Raw genomic sequence first — 20,296 nt, 5'->3', positions numbered from 1 at the left:
GTCAGGTGTAGAGGGGGTGAGGAGACGGGTGTAGAGAGTGTAGGTGGGTATAAGGGATGGGTATGAGGCAGATGGTAGCCAGGGCAGAGATGTTCAGACCCGTTAAGTGTGGTGGACGACCTTGGTGGTGTCCTAGCTGCATCTTGGCTCTCACTGCCGACACCTCCCTCACCCCTCTCCTCCTGTCCTATATACACACCTCCCTCTCCTCCTGTCCTAAATACACCTGAACATACATTTATGTTCACCTGAATATATATACATCTAAACATACATTTTTGCATGTCAAAATGAACAATCGCTAAATTCTATGGACTGAGCCCAGAACATTTCATAGCCACCGCCATCACGAAGAGGAGCATTGAGGCCGACCCCCCTTCTAAGGGGAGCATATACTGAGCGATCCCGATCCCCTTATGGCACCATAGAAATAATCTAGAGAGTTTTATTCATTTCCAAGCGGCTCCCATTTAACGAGCTGGAGTCAAGAGTGTGCCAAGCAGGCCAGGACTAAAGGGGGTTTCAGAGGAGACCCGCCTTTGCTTGCTAGTCACTCAAGGTCTGGAGTCCTTCCAACACACTCCTCAGATGATGCATTGAGTATGAAAGTGTTTAACTGTGCTGAGGTCTTTTTTGTCACCCAGATGCATGCCACTAGGGATAGTCAAGTGGTGACCCCCCCAGTGTGTTGTGGTGTGAGTGTGTGTGTGTGTTTTGTGTGTGTGTGTGTGAGAGTGAGTGAGTGAGAGAGAGAGAGAGAGAGGGGGGGGGGAAGAGAAGAATTATCAGGGTAAAGCACCAAGCCATTATGACTATATAGCACTGGGGAGGGTTCAGGATAAGGATTTGGGATGGGACGGGGAAGGAAAAGAATGGTGCCCAATCACTTGGATGGTCGGGGATTGAACGCCGACCTGCATGAAGAGAGACCGTCGCTCTACTGCCCAGTCCAAGTGGTTGGGACAGAGAAAAAGGGAGAGAGAGAGAGAGAGAAGGGGAAGGAAGAGAGGGAAAGGAGAGATGGAGAGGGGGGGGGGGAAGGAAACAAAAGAAGGTAAGGCGAGGAAGTATGGTATAGCTATTTATATTGGCAAGTAATCAATCTTTGCATCCCAAAACCTGAAGATATGTCTAGCGTCCCCAAGATGATTGGCAATGTCCGATATGATCCCAAGCTCCTTCATATTCCATCTTGATCAAAGTCATCCATCATGCTTTGAAACGTACTCAAATGAACGGGTCTTTCAGACAACATTAAGACTGTCACTTTCCGAGGTTAACCACAATGAGGCATGATTGGTGACCCGTGCGAGCACATCTCCCAGCAGTCAGTGACACGGCACAAAGCTAGTTCATTATACACCATTCACCAGTACAGGACGAGATATGTGGCCGACTCGTGATAAAGGGGGAGAAAGGGGGGGGGGGGGTAAGGAGGAGGGAGATAAGGGAGGAGGGTGGAATAGGCTGGGGAGGAGAGGGAGAGAGAATGGAAGGGAATCGGGAGAAAGTGCCAAGCCATTACGACTACATAGCACTTGGAAGGGATCAGGATTAGGATTTGGGAGAGTGAAGGAAATACTCAGTGAGACACTAGACGCATGCACGCATATACAGTATATTCCATATATCTGGATATCTGAAATATCCAGTTTACGTTACTTTTTTTTCTAAATAGTTGGTTATTATTTACCCGATTTACTCGAGGGACACTAACCCTAGTGGCCTCGGTGAGGCCAACAAGCCGGCGGCTTGTCGAAGGTCCCCTTCCCATTTGCCTTTGTGATCTTTTCCAATTATATTTTGAAATTCCCAAATGAACTAATTATTTCATTCATATATTATAATGTACACTAACTGTGCATTTGGCTCAATATAGCCACATAGGAGTGCAACACAGTGCTAATAACCATCATTAAGAAGGAAAATGCCTTTTAAAACATTCAAAATAGAGCAATACTAATAAAAATAATTGGGTGTAAATAAAACCAGCCGACTTTCAAGTAAGTAATTATGAAAAGATGCCAAGCCTGGAAGACTATTTAGCACTGTTGTAGAACAATAAACAAAGTTACTAGACATCACTCACGATGCCAATACAAGTGTAAAAAACACGCAAGACGAGTGGTGTCAAACCGGTGCGTTTCACAAATATTCAGTACATCAACCTTATTCTAGACCCCACTCATTCTATTGAACTTACTTTATTAATTTATTTATATACAAGAAGGTACATTAGGGGTTAAGAGAGAACATAGAAACGCAGTTGATTTTACATTCTTGTAAAGCCACTAGCACGCATAGCGTTTCGGGCAACAAAATTATTTATATTAATGAAACAGTAAATTCCAAGTACTGTAACTACTCCTGATACTATAGTACCACTCTCACATTATTCCACAAGGCTGGATTCTAACCCTAAAGTATATGTTAATCTCTATATTACTTCCTAAGAGAGGAATATTTTATTTGTTAAATCCTGTAAAACAGTTTCATGCTCAACTTTGTGCAAGAGCTATTCCTAAGTCTTTAGGAAAGATTGTGGTAGAGAGGAATGTTAAAATACACAAATGTAGTCTACTCTACATTAACCTAACCAACTGGGGACTGAATGCAGCTCGGTATTTAAGTGTAAAGCGACTAGAGCCTTTCTTAATTTTTAGACAACAAATATTAAGAGTTTATAAACACAAAAACATGCATTTCTAACATTTAATAATTGTTTGCTAGTATTTCTTATTTTTTAATTAGTAACACTAAATAAATGAAATAACATTTGTAGTTAATGTTGATTGTAGTTATGCTAAGCACACTTTAATTACCTGAACCCTTACCAGATACAAAAAATTCAGTGCATTACAGTGAAATAATCCAATCACATTTTGATTCAGTCAATTATAAGTCACGCGTATACTTATCAAAAGAAAGCACCACAGCAGGAAGACTTACACGGCAGAAATGAAAGAGCAGACGGTGACAAGATATCCAGAGAACACGAGCCACAGGCATGTGACGAGGCCATGGTAAGTGACGAGGCCACGGTAAGTGACGAGGCCACGGTAAGTGATGAGGCTACAGTAAGTGACGAGGCCACGGTAAGTACCAAGGCCACGGTAAGTGACGAGGCCACGGTAAGTGACGAGGCCACGGTAAGTGACGAGGCCACGGTAAGTGACGAGGCCACGGTAAGTGATGAGGCTACAGTAAGTGACGAGGCCACGGTAAGTACCAAGGCCACGGTAAGTGACGAGGCCATGGTAAGTGACGAGGCCACGGTAAGTGCCTCCACACTGTGCTTTACTTCACCTCTGCCACATACATCTCACTTTACCCACCACCAAAATTAACAAAAAAGCCTTTTATCAAAATCTTTCTTCTTTAACTATTCTTTACTTTATTTCAATGGAAATAACACAACAGTTCCTAAACCAAAGAAGCACTGAAAAAAACTACTATATGTACAAATAAAGCATTTACAAAATATTTTGTCCACATAAATTTTCCATTTTAATATGTTTATGCAGGCAATAAACAAATTAAAATTTAAAATGTATCATTATTATGCTCTGTGAATTACAATAAGTACTTAATGATAATGTATCTCACCAATGACCATGGTTGATGTACGATGCACCTCAAGAACAACAATGCACTAAATCAGGTCAAAACATTAGGCTTTTAAATTGTCCTTAACGTGCTGTGGAATCTTGGCTAGGAAGACCTCATGTTTCTGACCTGGTGCTGAAGCAAGCACCCCAGTCGAGTTTCTGCATAAATCCATCGTTATGTAAGAGCATAGCTTTCTATATTGGGTTGCAGTGATTCAGTAAGAGCATAAAATAGAACTATCAAGACTAATTATACTTCAACATGAACAAGTATATAGTGATATAGTCGACAACATACCTGTGGGGAGCAGTAGAATGATACGGGATTAAAGCACCTTTGATATCTGTTAGTGTTCCTCCAGCTGCTTCTAAAATAGCTTGGGGAGCACAGGTGTCCCATTTTTTGCAACCGGGGCTGGCAAAGACGTACACGTGAGCCTTTCCTTCCAAAAGGAGCATCACCTGAAAATGTTTGTTGAAAGCTGGATGATCAATGATAAAGAACAAGTAATAAAGTTAATACATAGCCAGGAAATATGTGTGATATTGTAGGATGTGCTAATTAATAATGGTTTATCTTCAAGATCAAGCAAAATGTTTATTTAATATATATTTCTGAGTTGTAGCACTATCACACCTTAGGCAAGGCCCCCTGCAGTATCCATGGACAGGACTATGCTTAGTTAGAGTAGGACAACATTCCACATCAGTACAACAGGAATCCTTTGATTTTGTTATGGTTATCTGCATTCATTATTTTTCTTATTTCAGTCCCAGTATGCTTGGAATCCATGGCGTGATATATAATAAGAACTTATGTTCAGAAATCAAGAAAGTACAAAAACAATGAAATTCTTAAAGAATTCAAGCGTGGTCGTCACTAGGCGGGAAGCGCTGTTAAACTGAAGCACGCCACATGCTCGGTCAGCCCGTATGTGTATCAATAAGCTCGAGCACCAAGGCAAACCTCGAGTACCAGATCAAATTTTTCTAAGAAAATGAGCTCAAGAAACAAATTTGAAAACAGGGGCATTCGAAAACCGAGGTTCCTCTGTACTGTAGTCTGAAGCAGCACCAACCTATAGCTATGTTGTGGGTTCGTGTGCTGTAATATCAGTACTCTACTGAAAGTACCAATTCTCTGCTGGATGTATATTCATTACAGAACTCCTTTTTTTATTTTTTAAGAGCATGCATACACAAATGACTTTTATACACATATAAAAACCATCTACTTATAGCATAATCCCACTGCACAACAATACCCGAGTTTCTAAAGAATGACTCATGTATCCATCACCCAGCATGGAAGCCAGTGAGGTAGCTGGAGTTAGGGGACTTTATATTTTCCAGGTGACCTGGTGGTGGTCAGGTGTAGCATGAAGATGGAGCAACTGGTAGTTTGCAAGAATATTAATATTAATACCTGGAAGAGCTTTGAGTTTTCTATAGAGCTTTCTGGGAGTCCTTTGGGGAAGGACTGAATATTCTCCGGTTTCTTTCTAACATTTGTACGACTCAACATGAACAGTTTGAAAAGCTGTCCGTTTCACTGGGGGAAGATTGTTGACCTGCCGTGATTATGCATAGACCTGTCCTGGGGGGCCAAAAGGTACTTGCCTTAGAAAGTAGTCAACAGCTCAGAAAAATATTAATTAAGTTAAATCTCCAGAATATTCCTTTGGGAGGTACGTAACAACTCACTTTATGACCTGCTCCTCCAACCCTGAGAACCTCATCAGGGGAGACTGCATCAATTGCATCATTAACAGTTGAAGAAGAGTGTGACCTTGTGGTAGTGACAATCAAACGACCATCTGGAGGAGACACCAGTGGCATCCCACAAACTTCTCCTCCCACTATTCCCCATATAGTCCGACCTAGCTCACTCCTGCAACATGACAGAAAAAGAGTGAGTAGGTTTTTATAATCATTGCCATATTTCTTACTTTGTACCCAGTAGTAAGTGGAGAACTGCATGTAAGCAAGTGGCAGATCTTGTTTTTTGGTAAAAGGATACTGAATTTTGGTACTCAGGCTCCAGTGCCTAGTTTAGAAACAAATCCCAACATGAACAAAAAATACTGTACTGTACATACAAATTTTCCCAAGTGCTTACCCAGGATTTTGATAATTGTAGTAGGGTTGGTGAATAACTCCTCCAACTGCTTTCCCAGCGGAAGCAAAGCCAATCAGCACCGTCACGTGGTCAAGAAGACCTGTTAAGGATTCCCAGCTAATATTGACTCATTAGTACCATTACTGAACACTTAATTAACAATATGTAGTCAAAAGTATATAATTTTGAGATGAAATTTTATGAGGCAAATTACAACATGCCAAAATATCAAATATAATATCACATGAAAGCCAAAACAAATTTCTTTGTTAAAGTACAGTACTTGGTGTAGTTCAAATCTGAATAAAAGCATGCAAAACACAGGTGCAGTCACATGGAAACAATGCTTCAATAAGGTGTATATAAATTTATTAGAAGATAATGCCTCCACGAGAGGCAATATCGTGTATCAGTTAAAAGATGAAAGTTTTTATTAAAGCAGTGCAAATGATCAGCGACACTATATAGTATACTGTAATGGTAAAACCACTTCTACATTGTGTTCAGCATAACTTTTTGCCTTTTTATTCTTTGTAGTTAGTGTGTATTTGGCTCTCAGTGCGCTAAATCCTACACTACACGATGTTTACTGCTTTCATCCTGCATATACAGTACAATAATGTAATCCTCAATATCTTTAAATGATTTACCCGAAACTGCATGTATTCTGGGCTCTTAAAAAAGCAAAAAAGGGCTCACAAAAGAATTACCTAACACTTTATACCTATGTACTTTATTTCTATACGCAGTTGTACTTTATCATTCAATTCAAAGGAGCTGCATAATTTACTAAAGACATTACAAACTACCTCAAAATTTCTCGAGCCTTTAAAACCCAACCAAACCAGATCCTGCACCTCTATCTTTGATGTCTTATTCATACAAGAAACTTCCACTTTTGAGGGTCCGTTGGATTCTGAGTATACATGGAAGTTTTGATTTTATACATGTCATATCAGATTGAGACACTCGACAAATTACAACTGGTATTTTAATATGGAAGTAGCCTACGAGTATTTAGTGCAGTATTCAAAATAAAAAAAATACCATATACACTTTAATACGAAAAATACCCACAACGCACCATGGCAAATAAATAATATGGAGGAGTACCTGAGGATACACTGAGCCACAACGGAGTACTATATTATAAATATGAATTAATAGCAAGTTTCGTAAAATAAAACATTTGAATAAGCTTATTCACAAGTTCCAAGTTACTTGTTAGGACTTCCTAAAATTTAGAAATGTAATGCTTAAGCATTTCCTTCTTAACATTGTCTAAATTTACATCAATATGCAACAATGATTTCACCGAAGAATAGGACAAATTACTGTAACTCAATTCATAAAGAAGATCTTGTAATTCAACCCATCCTTATGCCTACATTCCTTCAAACTAATTACTGTAATACATTTTAACCTATAGAGATCACCCCTAACACAACAGTTAGAAAGCTCTTTGCCTTTCAATCTATCAATATACATCAATTTAGCGGCATTTTACTAAACAACGTAGAGTATTTGAGATGGTTGCTTTTTATTTTTTAATTATTATCCGTGAGGAAGGTTTGAAAGTAAAATTCTTCCATTTGACTATGTTGTCAAACAACTATTTGTGTGTGTTTTATAAGATGTAAGTTTCATTATTAATACAAAATACAATATTGCAAACTAAACCAAAGTGCAATAATATATAAGGGCTGCATTATGAAGAGGGATGAAGCTAGGAAGGTGTAAGAAGTATTTCAACAAATTTAAACTAACTATCACAAGTCACTCCAAGTGTTTTACAAACCCCCCGATGGTCACTCTCCCTGCATTCGAAAGCTTGAGCAAGAGACAGGGAAAAAGTTGCATTAGTACACATACAATTTTTATAAGGTTGTTTTCTTCTAGTTACTATTTAGAAGAGGAAGACCGGGAAGAAAGTGGGAGGACATGATGAGTGTGTGTAAGGACGAGGGATCCTATGAACAACACACAGGATACGGTAAGGAAATTGGTGCGAGGCGATTGCATTTGTTCGTATTGTATATGACAGCTAATGAGGAACACCTAGTCCTGTGACACTGGGGTGTTGCTATTGACAGCTGCTGGAATTTAATAGTGATTGAAATTCAAAATTCTGATGAAATTCACTCCCGATTCCCCTTTTGGGCATTTATATCGATTTTTTTTTTTTTTTGCACAAGGCGGAGGAGAGGGGGGGGGGGGGTGTTCAATAAATTAGCCATCTTTACTTCAGCCAAAACCTCAACCATCATTTATGTAATAAACTAGGACATATATATATAGTAAATATAATTACCAAAGACTCATTATTACCTTGTGTGTACTCAGCAGTTCCGTCTAAGGGATCAACCCACACAACAATCTGAAAACACAAGCAGATGTTTGATTTATTAACAACAAAATAATTTATTTACAAATAAATGCACATTCAAATACAAGAAATAAGAAAAATGGCAACTTGACTACTGGTTGGTGAAAAATAAAAACTGTCAGTTCTAGCAGAAATCCAAATGTATGGCCTGTGCCGACAAAAACATCGTTCATATACAACATAATTACATACGAAGTGAAACCATTTTCAAATGGTTCCAACCAAAAAATGGCCTCTTTTTCCTTGTAATTGTAGGTTTAAAAAAATTCCTCCTTGTTCAGTTTATAGAGCACATTTTTAAAGAAATATTTACAAAGAACAAAACTACAGAGTTATATAAGGGTCAGCTGTATACACAGACGAGTCACAATAACGTGGTTAAAGAAATGATGACCAAACCACAAATCGGAAGATGAAGAAGTGACTAACGTTTCAGTTCGTCCATTATCAAATTGTGTCATTTCTTGATAATGGTCTAAGACGGACCAAACCTTCATCGCTTCTCCATCTTCTGAGTTGCGGTTTGGTCATCATCTGTATATGAATTAATTCTCATGCAAATTCATATATTTGCAGTCTCCTTCAATAATAAGAAAGTGCAACAAAGTACAGTACCATTAAACCTGGTACGGTTAATGAAAAATATAATCCTCCCACTCGGCTCTCATTACGTAACATCCATTCTTTTTTAATACAGTGCTCTGTCTTTTATCTTTATTTTTATCTCAGTTTTGCAACAAACTCACTCTTTAGCACATCTATTTTTTTGTACAAAGTCAATGGTGCCGAGATGAGGGCTGAAAAGCACGCACAAAAGAAATACTATAGATATTTACCAAACTTTTGCTCAAGAAAGATAATGTCTTGTTTGTGAGTATATTGTAGGGCAATACTTAAATATATAAAAATACTAAAAAATAAATAAAATAAATATGCACTGAAAATTGCAAATTTGTGTTTAAGAAGATATAGAAAGACAAATTCAAGTTTAGTGATTATGAATTTCTGTACATTTTAAAAATACAAAACTACATTAAAAAACACACAAACACCTCACCTCTTCTTCTGAAAGGGAGGCTAAGTGCGGAGGGCAGCGAACTTGCTCAGTAGCTTCTGTAGTAGGATCAAAGCTTTGTTGGCCAAGATCCTGCAAATCTTCCTCCCCTTCTTCTCCTAAAAGAAAGATTTACTCAGTTAAATTTCAACTGAAATTAATTTAAATCCAAAAATTGGGTAGAACACTCATTACCAATAGCCATTTTTTATCAGAGTAACAAAATTCACTTTGCACTGCAATTGAATAATATAACCAACATTTTCAATAAATGCTTATTAAGAAACTTTAAGGCATTTTGATGTACCTCAAGCAATCAGAGATCAAACAAATCAGGAGCCAAAGTAACAATTAGGCATATATAGAACAAGTAAATAGAATGAGATAAATAAACCTTCCAACTCTAACTCATATTTTACACCTGTTGTGGTAGGCAATTTTTTTTCCCAAAAATACTCTAATATGGTTTCCTAGTGTCGGGGGACAGGAAGCCGTTAGACTTACCGAGTATCCCAGGCCAATGACTGACCTTTACCAGGATGCAACCCACAAGAATTGCCAAATTTCCTGGTACCTAATTAGTGCCAGCTGAACTGAGGCATTGGGTGTAATGAAGTGTCCAATATCTAGTTTTTCTTGCGAGTTGAACACGGGTCCAATTGCTTGTGAGGCAACTAAAGAAGAATTTTAGTGTCAGTAATGTGCAAAGAGAATATAACTTGTGATCAGTATTTACGCCTTAGGCTAAGTGCAGCAACCCTTGATCATCAGCGTACTACTTGCCACAGATGTAGTGCTTTGTGTCAGCAGCGACATGCCTCATATATATGGAATTACATCAAGACCATGCCAAGTCTGGTATCTTTACCAGGGCAATATATAAGATTTTAATGTCAACAAAACCTCAGGTGACTAGTCTTTAGTCTTGGCAAATACAGTACGACAAACCGCGTGCATCCTGTCCTTATTGAGGCCATTAGCGTAAGTGGCCCTCGGGTAAATCGGGTAAATCTATAGTATTGGCAACCTCCATTTGCTCAACCAAGAATTATTGTATATGCATATCATGACATAATTTGTTTCTTTATTTTTAACTAAATTCATTCTTAAATAAAACATAGTACTGTATTTATGCAACTTTAATCTAATTTAAATTTCATTGTATTACAAGAAAGAGAGGTCCTCAGGAGCAAGGCATGAAGGGAAGGGAACTATCAGGGGGGAAAAGTGCGAAGCCATTACGGCTGTATAGCACTTAGAAGAGGTCACGATAAGGATTTGGGATGGGATGGAGGAAAGTACAGTAATAGTGACCAACCACTTGGACGGTCTGGGTTTGAACGCCGACCTTCACAAAGCGAGACTGTCACCCTACCGTCCAGCCCAAGTGGTTGGACACAAGCATGAAATATAAACATTCTTTAAAATTATCTCCATCCAGTTATTATCTATTGTCTTACAAAAACAATTGGTTTATAATCCTTGAATAAATCTAAATATAATATTTGTACATATTTCAGTACTTGCTCACAGCAACTATTCAATGTATTGTCTTCTTTATGACTACTATAGTACTTCAGCTTAACCCAACCACATGCATGCCTACAGCTTCCTTGGTAACTGTACTCACCAATGATAGTGAGCTTTGGGAAACATCTGGCGAGGGAGCCTATGATGCACCGCTGAGCTGCCCTGTCGGCCTCCGTCTGCAAATCACGTGCACTCTGTCAAAAAAAAAAAAAACAGAACAACCAATGATGACAAATATTATCCATCAAATGGAAAAGTAGTAATTTTGTGATGTCTGCATTGTGTTTCAAACTGCAGACAAAATTATTACTTTTCCATGTCATATTAACATGATGCTGTCAACACTAATAATTAATTATAATACTGTATAAAAACCTATACATTACAGTTGCATTTGTTATTGTTCAGATCAGTCCAATGGCAGTTATTTTTAATATTTCTTCATACTGTATCTGGCCTAATATATACTGTATGTATAAAAGGCATGGGCATTTTTTGGGGATAAGAATATTCATAACATTTTTAATGCTAAGATATGCCTCGGATAGGGACCTGGAATACCTTGTGAGATCACCTGTAACTTAGTTATCCTCATAACAAATAAAATATATACAAATTTAAATGTTTCTCATGCAAAACCCTTCTTTATTAAGTCATTAAACTTAAAACAAACACCTATATACAATGTTGACCAGACCACACACTAGAAGGTGAAGGGACGACGACATTTCAGTCCGTCCTGGACCATTCTCAAGTCGATTGTGAATGTACCTATATACAATACTGTACAGTACTAGTATATACTATTGTACATAATGCATCAAGTTAGTGAAGCCCTCCACTATACCTCACGAGAGTGCTAACCGTTACAGTTTGCTTCCATACTCAAGGCTTGACAGTACTGTATTGAACTTTCAAAAACCTGAGTTTCTCATTAAGCCAATTAGTATTAACTTCCAATATCACAAGAAAATGCAGATGAGGAGCTACAATAACGTGGCTGAAAAATGTTGACCAAACCACACACTAGAAAGTGAAGAGACGACGACGTTTCGGTCCGTCCTGGACCATTGTCAAGTCTATTGTGGTCCATTATCACAATCGACTTGATAATGGTTCAGGACGGACCAAAACGTTGTCGTCTCTTCACTTTCTTGTGTGTTTTGGTCATCACAAGCAAAATGTCTGCTAGAAAAATAAAAAAAGTTAATGAGTGCCCAATATTGTTAATAAAGGATGCTAAGAACCTATTGAAGCCACAGTAAATGTTCTTATCAAATTTATTATTGTAAAACTGCTTTTAAGGTTATTAATGAAATGCTTTCAGTAGTGTGCCAACAGCCAGTAAAATACCTGAATTTACCTGAAGGCCACTAGTGTTAGTGGCCTCAACAAGGACAGGAAGCAGGCAGCTTGTCGAAGGTCCCCCCCCCCATTTGCCTTGATGACCTTTCCTTCCTAATTACAATGTCCTTCTCCACTTCATGTAATTATTATTAGACAAATCATTTACTGGCACACATCACAGTACTGCAATTGCATAAGAAATTCTTAACAATGTAATACAGTATATAACAAAGCACAAAATAAATATTTATCAATTAAACCATACCTCTTTTTGAACAATTCCCAGTTCCCCCTTTTTCATGATGTCACGGATGATTTTCCCGGCATGGTTGGCAAATACCACAGACGAAGACACAATCTTCGAGAGAAGTGGCGAGCTTTGCGATGCTAAAGACATTTTGTAACTTCAAGTCTTCCTATTTGTCAAATAAATTAGAGGGAAAATCGGAGGTGTGTGTCACTTATAAATCTTGTATCTGCAAATTATGAGAAAATTATGCTTGTATAATATTATTAATTATAAAATAGGAGAATTCAAATTGTAATGATTATAATGAGTGACCATTAAAATATTGTTGTTTCTTTTTCCCTATGCTTTAAATACTTGCCCATTTACATGTAATTTAAAAAGTACAGTTCAAACAATTTAACAAAGTATTTTATTGCATTACATGTATTTAATATTTGATGATTAGATCAGATGTGCATCAAACACAGGTAGGCTCATGAACCTTGTATACGGCAACTCTCTCACCGATCAGTTATAGTATCAACCCTTTAAATATTTATCCAAAACCAGAAAAAAAAATACAGCATTACATTCACTGCCAAATTTATATTGTTGGGGGATAATGCTCTGTATTAGGTTGTCGTAGATTAAATTGGGATTGTTAGGTTTATGTTAGGTAAGCCTGTTAAAATTTATATATTACATCTGGCAACCTTTGAGTACCTCACTAAAATACAACAAACGGCTGTTTGAGAATGATTTCTTAACCCACACTAAAGAGTAAAAAATGAAAGTATTTTGGTGCTAAGGCCATGATAATACTGTACACAATTTGCAAGGAGAAATATTGTATCTTTATGAAGGAAAACAACAATGTGTAAACTAGGGTTGGATGCCTTTACAGACAGACAGACATTCTCAACACTATACATTCAGTAGCTAGTCATTATATGTTCTATAGTTAGATACCATATATGCATTATGAAATGATGACTTTTATAATCTACGATTCTAGGGGTTATATATATCACAAAATGTTTCATACTTTTCTAATTTTTGTAACTTAAAAAACAAACCATATATAGCATTATTGTTATTCTGGTTAGGTTATGTTAAGCTCGGTTTAGGTTGGATTAGACCATAAAACCAGTTGGGTTAGGTTGTGTAGAGGTTGTTTAAGATAGTTTTAACAACCCTTATCTTGTACGAAATGACGTGTATACACACACACCCAACACCTCGGGCTCCAGCAAGTGTTAGGGCGTCATTATAGTGAGAAGCCCCATTATCCCCTTACCCTCTGACCACCAGTGCCAGTTAGTTAGCTTAGTTCATTTATTATGCACCCTATACCCATCTTGTGGGCGGTAGTGGAAAGGGTTACAGAGGCACATAATGGGCTCAGGGACTGAACCCCACAATTCATTTAGCTAACCAAGTTAACAATCTTGATGAGCTAGTTACAAAATTCAATATAAGTCGTCACATCAACAATGGGTTCGAGATCAGTGCTAGGCCACTAGAGTTACCGACTCTCAGGTAAACTCGGGTAAACACCACACTCACCTCCTCCACCTGGCTGCTACACATGGTGTAGATATTCGAACCCCAGTTGGAAACAGACCCAACTATAGGATGGGTTAACCCAAGTATCGCGCTTCCAAAAGGGTCGCCCAAGTTGGAAAAGACGAACGCTGAAAGAATATTGTTGAAAACATCTTGATAACTGATTAAACCAAAATTATTTATTAGTCAGAAGAAAGACAGAAACGCGATCTATATGTAAAACCTCTACCAGACAAATATTTTAAGTAAAACCGAAGATATTTGTAGTTGTATAAAAGTGGCAGTTTTCATCGCTCGTCAAACTCGAAAACCGCAGCATTCATCTCAGAACAATGCCTATTTCACGCAGATTCCTTAATAAACGTAAGAGTTTTATATGTCACAAGAAAGACAGATATATAAGCTTCGTTCTAAATACCTTACCATGGGCATATTTAAATTTAAAGCGAAGATACGTGTACTTTTATAATAGCCAAGCTCCGACTCCGGACAGATCGATCGACGGAGCAACTCTCTCTCTCAGAACAATGCTTATTTCACGTAAATTTGTAAATAATCGTAAATTTTTTATATGCCTCAAGAAAGATAGGAATATAAGGCTCACTTTAAACACTTTATCATAGACATAATTAAAGTTCTAATGAAGATTCATGTATTTTAATAATCGCCGAGCTCCGACCCCCGCATAGACTGAGCGACAGAGCAACTCTCTCAGAAGAATGTTTATTTTACGTAAATTCGTTAATAAACACAAATGTTTTACACGTCTTAAGAAAGATAGAAATATAAGCTTTATTTTAAATACATTACATTAGACATATTTAAAGCTCAAGTGAAGATATATATGTTTTTATAGTGGCGTTCAGTAGCTTTTCGGTCATGGAGTGCAGACGCCTACGCACTTGCCAATATGTTGTGTAATTAACAAAGATACGCTAATAAAGCCTAAAATATTACATGCCTCCAGAAAGACAGAGCTATAATCGTTATTGTGAGTGCATCAAAGGAAATATATCATGTTGGAGACCAATGATATAGCAATTTTAATTTAAGTTTCGAGTCCCGCCCGGTCGAGAGAGATGGGGCGACTCTCGCCCCATCTATTGGAGATTCTGTCCACTAAAGACCCGAAGCTACTCAAACCTTCCTAGCATTACGTAAGCAATGAAGTAATTAATCACTGGAGCACTAACTCTGGACAGAGGAGCCTCCAATAGCAACAGGTGGACCCATTGTGCGATAAACACCATCAATACATTCGATATGACAAACAAAGTCACTGAGAGGGGTGTCGACGACATACATGCAGACTTTGTTATACAAGCCCCTTGGGAATCTCTGCCAGCAGACTTTAAGATTATGGCTCTTGAAGGAAAGAAGAACCAGACAAATCCTCATCTGCTACGTAACATTGCACAGATGCATATAGAGGCAAACATGGCATCCGACAGCTTCACTTACTTCACAGATGGATCAGTAGACCAGCAGGGACAAGAAACCGGAGCTGCAGTTAAAGCAGGAAACTCTGTAAATAGTTGGAGGCTCTCAAATGGGTGTTCGACTTTACAAACAGAGATGCTAGCCATTCAAAAGGCTTTGGAGCATGCTCTTGCTGAACACCGACAACATGTTATCATACATACAGATTCGAGAACCGCCATTGAAACCTTGCAACAAGGACACATATGTGATAACATCCATCTGATCACAAATGTCTTATCATTCATGCACACACTCAAACGACAAGGCCGACGGGTACTTATCAACTGGGTGCCAAGTCATGTGGGAATCATAGGTAATGACATTGCAGACGAAGCTGCAAAACTTGCTACTAAGAGGAGAAATGTAGACATTTACATACCACAGAGTCTATCACAGATGAAGAAAGTAATTCGAAACAGAGCAATGCAAAAGATGTACAGTGACCACAACACAGCAGTTGCAACATCAGGATCTGCGGGTTGGTACAAGAATTCAACCAACTACGAACCACTTAGTTTGATGAAAGGGGGCAGTAGAACAACAGAAGTGCACTTACATCGCATCAGGCTTGGATACCCATGTGCATGGGAAATAGGCTTACAGGTTCCGGAAGATGAGAGGAAATGTCACCACTGTGGAGAAATGCCCGACAGACCACTGGAACATTATCTAACACAGTGCACAGTTACAAACCCATTAAGATTTCAACTTAGATTCAACAGAGCAGAAGAAGTTGTTAAACACATATGGCAAAATCTTACTGAAGCGACCATACGAGTCATAAATACTCATACTCCGCCCAAGTAACACAGAAACAAGCAACACTTAGTGGGCCAGCCAGAGGCTTAGGGCCCGCGCAGGATTATCCCTGCAAAAAAAGAAAAAAAAAAGAAAAAAAAAAGTAATATGGTATATTTACTCACTATAATGTGGATGCTGGATGCAGAAAATGAGAAAACATAATTTTACTCTGAAAAAATATCATTTCATAACAAAATAAGATGTAAATATGTAATATCAAAGGAAGTCGATGGTCCAAGCAACAATATCGTGGAGAGACTTATCCAAGATATATTGCTCTCTGGAAAGTGTTTGCTGGCATATCAACCTTCTGTACACAGTGATCCAGTCGTCGAACTTCTCTGCTCAAATTATCGCAAATTTAATTTATGATGTTAACAGGTAGAATGCGTATTTTTAATCAAATCTAACATAACTAGACAGAAAACGTTAAAGATTATTTAAAAATACATGGTTGGAAGTTAAATCAACTCCATAGAACAATATTTTTGTTATAGATACTAATCGTTATTTGTTGGTATGCGTTCGCTACTTAAACTATCATGTACTGTATTTATGTAAAATCTCCCTGTTTCTTCGGACATGGAACACGGAACCTTACACGCTCTCTGATTTACTGTTTAATAGAGATTCACAAATAAGCTTATGATTGTATACGTTTTCAAAAAGGCAGTGACAAAGTCAATTTTGCATTTTAATCACAGAGATTAGATCTTAGTGAGATAGGAAAGATATTCATATTTTAAAGAAGGATTTTTGAACCATCGCTCTCCCTATCGATAGAAACTAACTTTTTTTTTGTTATTATTAACAAGCTAAGGTATACACAGTAATGTGCTGCTACCCTATTCTATATGAAAGATTACACAGTGTATATCAAAAACTAGCTATAAGTTCATTAAATATTCCCATCTCACAGGATGGTTAGTTATACATGGAATCAGGGGATAAAATACCAGCCTCAATAAAAAAAAATCAACTGTGACTAACAAGAACACCACTTACGGGCTATTCATGCCCGTGCTACCTTTTGGGTGGCTTAATCCTCATCAATCAATCACAAGAAACAAGGGATACATCTCCCGTCACGCAGGGTCCAGTCGCACCTCCACAGATCTCCAGTATCATCTATTGATATTGTTAATGGTTCAAGAGGACTACCACTTACGGGCCTACCTCAAGGTAACAATCAGGTCAATCATATCAAAGTGAATGTATTAGTTTGATATGAATTTGCCTGGAATAATTTTATAGTGCAGCGGGATTCATTTCTCATTTTCCCTGATGTTTGTTGGAGTTCAAGTATGTTTATTCAGACAAGAAAAAAATTCTCAAAGGGATAGAGTAGCTTAGGCTATTTCTAAAATTTTTGAGATATATACAAGTTGTTACATTCTTGTACAGCCACTAGTACGCGTAGCGTTTCGGGCAAGTCCTTAATCCTATGGTCCCTGGAATACGATCCCTGCCGCGAAGAATCGTTTTTTCATCCAAGTACACATTTTACTGTTGCGTTAAACAGAGGCTACAGTGAAGGAATTGCGCCCAGTAAATCCTCCCCGGCCAGGATACGAACCCATGACATAGCGCTCGCGGAACGCCAGGCGAGTGTCTTACCACTACACCACGGAGACTGCAGCCGGAGTCTTCCCTCGATGCAAAGGACGCGACTCTGAGAATAGGCATCCAATAATAACCTTGAGACAACAATCAACACTTTCTACCAAACTCTCAACGACAATCCCTGCAAGATCGAGATTGTAATTTCTTTCCAATGTTTTTTTTGCAAGGTGAAAAGCTTTCGCTTCAGAATTACTTTCATTCCTTCTCAAACTTTGGAAAGAGGCACAGCTAAAGAATTGCTGGATCCTTATCACTGAATGTGTAAAGTTTGGCGCAACGTCTTATTACAAACACTGTTTTCTTATGGGGGGGATGTGGGGGATGGGTAGTGGTTGAATGGGTCATGGGTTAATGGGTGGAGGGGCATGGGTAAGGGGAAAGGGCGATTGGTAAGGGGTTATGGGATTCGGGAATGGGTGTAGGGCAATGGTTATCTTGAGATGATTTCGGGGCTTTAGTGTCCCCGCGGTCCGGTCCTCGACCAGGCCTCCACCCCCAGGAAGCAGCCCGTGACAGCTGACTAACACCCAGGTACCTATTTTACTGCTAGGTAACAGGGGCATAGGGTGAAAGAAACTCTGCCCATTGTTTCTCGCCGGCGCCTGGGATCGAACCCAGGACCACAGGATCACAAGTCCAGCGTGCTGTCCGCTCGGCCGTCCGGCTCCCTACTGGGGATGGGTAAGAGGTGAAGGGGAATAGGGTAAGGATACTCATGGAATTCATAAATGAGGACAAGTTTCCTGTGTTTCTGCCTCGCTTCCTTCACCCGTATACTTATTACACTGAGTGGGGCTGGTACAGCACTTGTTACACTGAGTGGGGCTGGTACAGCACTTGTTACACTGAGTGAGGCTGGTACACCACTTGTTACACTGAGTGAGGCTGGTACAGCACTAATTACACTGAGTGAGGCTGGTACAGCACTGGTTACACTGAGTGGGGCTGGTACAGCACTTGTTACACTGAGCGGGACGCTGGTTACTGGTACAACACCTATACTGTACCATCATTCACAGTGCACCGAGACAGTGTTGCCATGACTCACAGTGCACCGAGACAGTGTTGCCATGACTCACAGTGCACCGAGACAGTGTTGCCATGCCTCACAGTGCACCGAGACAGTGTTGCCATGACTCACAGTGCACCGAGACAGTGTTGCCATGCCTGACATAAACAGCAACAATTAAAACTGTTGCTAAACTTTCTCACAATTTGGCAACATCCAACTCGCATAGAAAACGGATCCGGACGGGACGAAGAGACGAATAATTTCGTAACAAAAAAAATCGTAGCCTAACTTCTAATGAAGTCAGAAAGCAGTTTTAATATTCTCCCGCATAAAATTCTCCTTTTCAAAAAGCCTATTCAAACGAGATCTTCAAACGAGCAAACTTACCTTACCGGAGGGTCTCGGCGCTGAATCAGACGTAGAGAGAAATTGATTCTGTTCTGTCTTCCTCAGCGAGTCATTGAGTGACGACACACACTCAGAACAGCCCAAGTGTCTCTACGATAGTCTTGTCCTTAATTACACACAGACGACCAATAAGAATGCAGGTAAGATTACCCCGGGACCCACGATAATAAACCGCCTCACACCTGTCACACACACCTGCAAGGGATAGATATATATATAGTGCTGTCTCCGCCTACTGGTTTACGGGCTCACCATAGCCCGTGCTACATGGACACTCCGTCCTGAATAGCTAAATCTTTAACAACATAACAACAACAGCCTACTTGTAATAATAACTTCTTGTATTCACTTGTCTCAGGACGCCATTAGGCTTCATGAAGGGTGGTAGACGACCTGCGTTGGAGTAATAATAAGTTAGTTCAATGTCTGTTGTTAACATGGTATGTTGTTCACCCTGCTGTGTTACGTGTCCCTAACAACACCTTGGGCTACCTTTCGTAAGTTTTATAATCAGTGAATCATCCATCCTTTTGCGGGCCATTTTATCCTCTAGGAGGAATCGGGTTATATTAACTTTATAAAGCTAGTAATTTTTGAGCTTAAAAAACAAACACACACGTGTAAGGGTACCCGGCGGTGCTCGGGTCTCTCTCTCCCTCTCTCAGAAGATGTATTTCCACTACTGAAAGACTAATGATAGATCACCGAGTCTTATTTAAAGTGAGCTTTGTCTGCGAAAACTTTGTGAATATTGAAACTGAAATGGCGCTTATAATACAAAGTAAACTGAAGGTGAATGGTATGCGTGAAGACGAATGATAACAACAGTTGGGTTGAACGTAGGACTGTGTGGTAATATTGACTGTGGTGGCTAGTGTGTACTGTGGATACAATGCCACCAGTTCATATGCAAACTTTGCGGGCCATTTGGCGATGCTTGTTGTGTGGAAACTGAGGAAAGAGGAAATAAAACGGCAAAACACCATTATGTTGTATAGACAGCTGGCTGGTTGGTGGTCGTTAATTTAATGAATGATGGCCTATATTTTGTCTTAATTTATATACTGATATAACATGCCACTATATCTCCAATACTAAATTGAAGGCAATCTGTCATACGCAGGAAGGAAC

At 39.0% G+C, this 20,296-nt stretch overlaps 2 protein-coding genes across 8 annotated transcripts in view; one reads left to right on the top strand and one right to left on the bottom strand.

Moving 5' to 3' along the window:
* Positions 1–1,994: 1,994 nt before the first annotated feature.
* Positions 1,995–19,283, bottom strand: LOC123769255 (3'(2'),5'-bisphosphate nucleotidase 1). 7 transcript variants are annotated; one of them, XM_069309940.1, is made up of 10 exons: positions 19,145–19,283; positions 12,310–12,520; positions 10,798–10,891; positions 9,171–9,286; positions 8,056–8,104; positions 7,495–7,557; positions 5,728–5,827; positions 5,313–5,499; positions 3,907–4,070; positions 1,995–3,767 (listed from the first exon to the last, which is right to left on the bottom strand). In XM_069309940.1, exons 2-10 carry the CDS (start codon positions 12,439–12,441, stop codon positions 3,671–3,673), a joined length of 1,002 nt encoding a protein of 333 aa, XP_069166041.1. In that variant the 5' UTR covers positions 12,442–12,520; positions 19,145–19,283; the 3' UTR covers positions 1,995–3,670. The 7 variants fall into 7 exon arrangements, with proteins under 7 accessions (XP_069166041.1, XP_069166043.1, XP_069166042.1 ...); XM_069309942.1 differs by lacking the exon at positions 19,145–19,283 and adding an exon at positions 18,650–18,716; XM_069309941.1 differs by lacking the exon at positions 19,145–19,283 and adding an exon at positions 18,583–18,660.
* Positions 19,152–20,296, top strand: part of LOC123769360 (uncharacterized) — a 183,775-nt gene continuing 182,630 nt past the window's right edge. Inside the window, exon 1 of the mRNA XM_069309934.1 lies at positions 19,152–19,305. The gene's annotated coding sequence lies outside the window, so the exon portion shown is untranslated. The remainder of the gene's footprint in view (positions 19,306–20,296) is intronic.

The sequence above is a fragment of the Procambarus clarkii genome, chromosome 66 (genome assembly GCF_040958095.1).
Source record: "Procambarus clarkii isolate CNS0578487 chromosome 66, FALCON_Pclarkii_2.0, whole genome shotgun sequence".
Classification (NCBI taxonomy): domain Eukaryota; kingdom Metazoa; phylum Arthropoda; class Malacostraca; order Decapoda; family Cambaridae; genus Procambarus; species Procambarus clarkii.
This window is presented reverse-complemented; position numbering and strand designations above follow the sequence as displayed.